At 49.1% G+C, this 6,000-nt stretch overlaps 1 protein-coding gene across 1 annotated transcript in view; it reads left to right on the top strand.

Moving 5' to 3' along the window:
- SLC16A6 (solute carrier family 16 member 6) overlaps positions 1-6,000 on the top strand; it is a 94,457-nt gene that overhangs the window by 80,447 nt on the left and 8,010 nt on the right. Inside the window, exon 2 of the mRNA XM_056554423.1 lies at positions 2,012-2,247. Within this exon, the coding sequence (XP_056410398.1) occupies positions 2,012-2,247 (236 nt within the window). The remainder of the gene's footprint in view (positions 1-2,011; positions 2,248-6,000) is intronic.

The following is a 6,000-nucleotide window of genomic DNA, read 5'->3' as shown; positions in this document are numbered from 1 at the left end:
CACTGGTGTCTCCTCCTCTACCGCTCACTACACTGATGTCTCCTCCTCTACCGCTCACTACACTGATGTCTCCTCCTCTACCGCTCACTACACTGATGTCTCCTCCTCTACCGCTCACTACACTGTCTCCTCCTCTACCGCTCACTACACTGTCTCCTCCTCTACCGCTCACTACACTGTCTCCTCCTCTACCGCTCACTACACTGATGTCTCCTCCTCTACCGCTCACTGCACTGATGTCTCCTCCTCTACCGCTCACTACACTGATGTCTCCTCCTCTACCGCTCACTACACTGATGTCTCCTCCTCTACCGCTCACTACACTGATGTCTCCTCCTCTACCGCTCACTACACTGTCTCCTCCTCTACCGCTCACTACACTGTCTCCTCCTCTACCGCTCACTACACTGATGTCTCCTCCTCTACCGCTCACTACACTGATGTCTCCTCCTCTACCGCTCACTACACTGATGTCTCCTCCTCTACCGCTCACTACACTGATGTCTCCTCCTCTACCGCTCACTACACTGTCTCCTCCTCTACCGCTCACTACACTGTCTCCTCCTCTACCGCTCACTACACTGATGTCTCCTCCTCTACCGCTCACTACACTGTCTCCTCCTCTACCGCTCACTACACTGTCTCCTCCTCTACCGCTCACTACACTGGTGTCTCCTCCTCTACCGCTCACTACACTGGTGTCTCCTCCTTTACCGCTCACTACACTGATGTCTCCTCCTCTACCGCTCACTACACTGATGTCTCCTCCTTTACCGCTCACTACACTGATGTCTCCTCCTCTACCGCTCACTACACTGATGTCTCCTCCTTTACCGCTCACTACACTGATGTCTCCTCCTCTACCGCTCACTACACTGATGTCTCCTCCTCTACCGCTCACTACACTGATGTCTCCTCCTCTACCGCTCACTACACTGATGTCTCCTCCTCTACCGCTCACTACACTGATGTCTCCTCCTCTACCGCTCACTGCACTGATGTCTCCTCCTCTACCGCTCACTGCACTGATGTCTCCTCCTCTACCGCTCACTACACTGATGTCTCCTCCTCTACCTCTCACTACACTGATGTCTCCTCCTCTACCTCTCACTACACTGATGTCTCTTCCTCTACCGCTCACTACACTGATGTCTCCTCCTCTACCGCTCACTACACTGGTGTCTCCTCCTCTACCGCTCACTACACTGGTGTCTCCTCCTCTACCTCTCACTACACTGGTGTCTCCTCCTGTACTCACTACACTGATGTCTCCTCCTCTACCGCTCACTACACTGGTGTCTCCTCCTCTACCGCTCACTACACTGGTGTCTCCTCCTCTACCTCTCACTACACTGATGTCTCTTCCTCTACCGCTCACTACACTGATGTCTCCTCCTCTACCGCTCACTACACTGGTGTCTCCTCCTCTACCGCTCACTACACTGGTGTCTCCTCCTCTACCTCTCACTACACTGGTGTCTCCTCCTGTACTCACTACACTGATGTCTCCTCCTCTACCGCTCACTACACTGGTGTCTCCTCCTCTACCGCTCACTACACTGGTGTCTCCTCCTCTACCGCTCACTACACTGGTGTCTCCTCCTCTACCGCTCACTACACTGGTGTCTCCTCCTCTACCGCTCACTACACTGGTGTCTCCTCCTCTACCGCTCACTACACTGGTGTCTCCTCCTCTACCGCTCACTACACTGGTGTCTCCTCCTCTACCGCTCACTACACTGGTGTCTCCTCCTCTACCGCTCACTACACTGGTGTCTCCTCCTCTACCGCTCACTACACTGGTGTCTCCTCCTCTACCGCTCACTACACTGATGTCTCCTCCTCTACCAATCACTACACTGATGTCTCCTCCTCTACCGCTCACTACACTGATGTCTCCTCCTCTACCAATCACTACACTGATGTCTCCTCCTCTACCGCTCACTACACTGATGTCTCCTCCTTTGATCAGGGCCCTCACACTCTCTATTTTGCTGTTCCCTGACCTCAGGCAGCTGAAGATGAGGGACATGGCGAGATGCTCGGGGGCCATCGTCTATACCAGAGTGCCTGACGGAGGATGGGGCTGGGCTGTGGCTGTGGCCTTTTTCTTTGTGGAAGTGTTTACCTATGGAGTCCTGAAGTCTTTTGGGGTCTTTTTTAAGGATTTGATGATCTACTTTGAGGAGAGCAACAGTCGGATATCATGGATCCTCTCCATCTGTGTCTTTGTCCTCACATTCACAGGCAAGTCCTCACCCAGGAGGTCTCTCCTCTGTAGACAGCTGTAGGTTTCTCTTGACAGTCTGGTCCTTAGTGGACACTATCTTTAGTTTGTGGATCTTTAGGAGGAAACTTACAGGATATTTGTGGCTTCCATCTGGGATTGGGGAGGTGTCTGGTCGGAGGGCACAGTCTCTTCTGTGGCCGGGGATCTAGATACAGGCCTAGGGCAGCAAACTGAATCTCTTCCTCCAGTGAAGGGAAGTTGGGGTACCCCCTGCATCTTAAAGATTATGGCTTGGGTTCCTCTTGAGAAATATGGGTATCCAAAATCAAAGGGAGGGGAGCTCTAAGTTCCTCCAGTTGGTAGTCAGGTCACAGACTAGGACAATCTGGACTCACAATAGGGAGTAGCATGGACTGAACAACCCTTTCCTGGAGCTTCTGAATACATTGCGTGTCCCAATGGCAGTGGTCCATGTTGATAAGACCAGGAGCTTGGGAGTGACGAGTCTTATCTGCTCCTCTCTTAAAGGGGTACTCTGGTGTAAACCTTTAAAACATTTTTTTATTATTTATTTTTTCTCCCAGAAAGTCAAACAAATTTGTAAATTACTTCTATTAAGAAATCTTAATTTCCTATGTAGTATTCAGCAGCTAATAAGTACTGGAAGGATTATTTTCTTTTTGGGAAACAGTGCTCTCTACGGAAATCTCTGTCCATTTTAAGAACTGTCCAGAGCAGCATATGTTTGCTAGGTGGATTTTCTCCTACTCTGGACAGTTCTTAAAATGGACAGAGGTGTCATCAGAGAGCACCGTGGTCGTGATGTCAGCAGAGAGCTCTGTGCTCCAAAAAGAAAAAAAATTCCTCTACTATTCAGCAGCTAATAAGTACTGGAAGGATTTAAGATTTTTTAATAGAAATAATGTAGGATTTTCCTAGTATTATGACGGAAAATATAGATTTTATAAAGACAGGAGGCGAGTATCAATTGGAATATCTTTCTTTATTTAGCCCAATAGCAGAAAGAAATGCACTGTAAATTCAACATTAGAAGAAAAAATGATGCAGGTCACCTAGCAACTGACCGCATCCCCTTCCAACAATTCCACCAATCACGTCCGAACTTGCTCCATAATACCTGACTCTGGCTCCACCTCCTCCTCTTGCTGCCAGAATCCTCCGGGACAGACCTGCACAAACAAGAATCCCCAGTACAGGAACCACTTCGACCGCTCGACTTGACACGAGAACTCCAACTGGACTCGAAGAACATCTTCCACGAACACGGAAGTCGTCAACTTCAGGAAAACGATCAGGCCAACCACCACAACCTCTCCATAGAGAATCTTCAGTAACTTAAAGAGAGAGAAAATAACTCCATAACAGGGATGGGAATAAGGGAGGGATGATACTCGCCTCCTGTCTTTATAAAATCTATATTTTCCGTCATAATACTAGGAAAATCCAAAATTTAATGTCAGACAGGAGGCTTGTATCAATTGCAAGTTCAAAGCAAATATAACTAACAGTATACAGATCATAACACTGACATCAAAACATGACTTTCCGGTCTGAAATAAAAAGTCCTAAACGTATCTTCTGACGACCAAACCGCCGCCTTCAGAATACCGGAAAGCGATCCTCCAGTCTGCGCCACTTTAATAGCCATAGCTTACCTGGAGAAATGTGCATGGAAAACAGAAACATCCACCCCAGCCAAGGCCATGGACTGTTTCACCCAACATGCTAACATCGGAGACGAGACAAGTAGATTGGGTGAACAAAATGATTTAAGCAATTGGGAAAATTGTTTAGAGCGCAATCCCTCCGTATTGAGTTCATAAGCCTTCAAACACTGGACTACGCACAACAAAGGGTGAGATGGAAACACCGGGTAAAATACCGTACACGGATTAGTCTTTGTACTTCTAGCAACGGAGAACTGAACTACCTGAGGAGTAAACCGTCTCCTAAAAATATCCAACGCTCTTACGTCCGAAACGCGTTTGGACACCAAACACGAGCATGGTAAGTTTGTAAGACAACATCTTAAGGGACAACGCATCATTAGCTTCCCAAGAAGAAAACATACGTAGTACTAAAGAAACATCCCATGTGACCAGATACCGGGGAACCGGTGGTCGTTTGAATCTTATGCCTTTCAAAAGGTGGCAAATCAGCAGATGTTGACCAATTGCCCTACCCTCAACTGGACAATGTTGGGCAGAAATAGCGGATCTATATACATTAATAGTCCTATACGCCTTACCTTCGTCAAAGGCTGCTGATAAAAAATTTAACACACCAGCTACAGGGGCATGAATGGGATCCATCTGCCGTTGTGAGCACCAATGAACCCATAGTCCCCAGGCTGATCGGTAAGCCGATCGGGTACCTGGAGCCCACGCCTCGTGGATGAGGTCTATAGCTGACTGTGAAAGGCTTCTATCAGGCTCTGATGTCCCGATATCCGTCACGCCACTAAAGTTAATTGTCCTGACACCACTAACGGATGTAACTCTCCTGTAGGACCCTGAAGGATCGATGGAAACAATGGACATATCCTCGGACAATCAATGGTCATCCCCAATACCTGGGGAAACCATGTCTGAGTCGGCCACCACGGGGTGATCAGTACCAATGTCGACTTCTGCGCCTCAGTCTGCCACAATACCCTGGGAATCATGGCGAACGGGGGGAACACGTACAACATCCCCTGAGGCCAAACTGGCAGGAACGCATCCGTTGCTATCGCTTCCGGATCCGGCCTCCAACTGAAGAAGTCGGGAAACTGGTGATCGAGTCGAGACGCAAACAGACCTGTATGGCCTGAAAAACTACCGGATGTAAAGTCCAGTCGCTGCCATCCACCAGATGTCTGGAATTCCAATCCGCAACGGAATTGGAAACTCCCGGCAGATATTCCGCCTGAAGTACTATGTTCCTCTCCAGGCAGAAGAACCAAAGGTCTTTTGCAATGTCTGCCAGCATGCGAGACCTTGTGCTACTCAGACGGTTGACATATTGCACCGCTGTGATGTTGTCCATGCGTAGCAGCACACAACAGTCCGTCCTGTGGGGCACAAAACTCTTGAGAGCAAACATACTCGCGAGCAACTCCAGACAGTTGATGTGTAACTGTGACTCCATGGACGACCACTTGCCCCCCGTGGCGGACAACCCGCATCGGGCTCCCCAGCCGCTTAGACTGGCGTCAGATTCCATGATCATGTCCGGTTTGGAATTGAAGATTGTCCTTCCGTTCCATTCCTGAACATGTTTGAGCCACCACACCAATTTGTCCCGTGCCTCGCTTGACAGTGGAAAGGGCGTATATGTCAAGCCCTTTGACAAGTGCTCGTTCTTCAATCTCTGAAGTGCTTTGTACTGCAAAGGCGCTGGAAAAATTGCCCTCACTGAGGCCGCCAGCAATCCCACTATCCGAGCAATTGCCCGGAGGGACACTATCCGTTTGCGCAATAGACATCTTATTTCCTTGCGCAACAACGCCAATTTCTTGCATGGCAAACTCAGCTTCGCCAGTTGTGTATTCACTACAAACCCCAGAAATTCCATGTCCGGTGCTGGAGTCAACACGGATTTCTTTCCGTTGATGAGGAAACCTAGTTCCGTGAGAAGAGATGTGGTCCAACTCACATGAAGCAGGGCCTGTCTTTGCGATCGAGCCACGATCAGTATATCGTCGAGATACACGATCAGTCGGACACCCCGACTCCTTAGGTTGGCCATAACCGGCTTCAGGAGTTTGG

The sequence above is a fragment of the Hyla sarda genome, unplaced genomic scaffold (assembly GCF_029499605.1).
Source record: "Hyla sarda isolate aHylSar1 unplaced genomic scaffold, aHylSar1.hap1 scaffold_714, whole genome shotgun sequence".
NCBI lineage: Eukaryota > Metazoa > Chordata > Amphibia > Anura > Hylidae > Hyla > Hyla sarda.
Note: the sequence above shows the minus strand (reverse complement) of the source record. Positions and strands in the feature narration are given on the sequence as shown.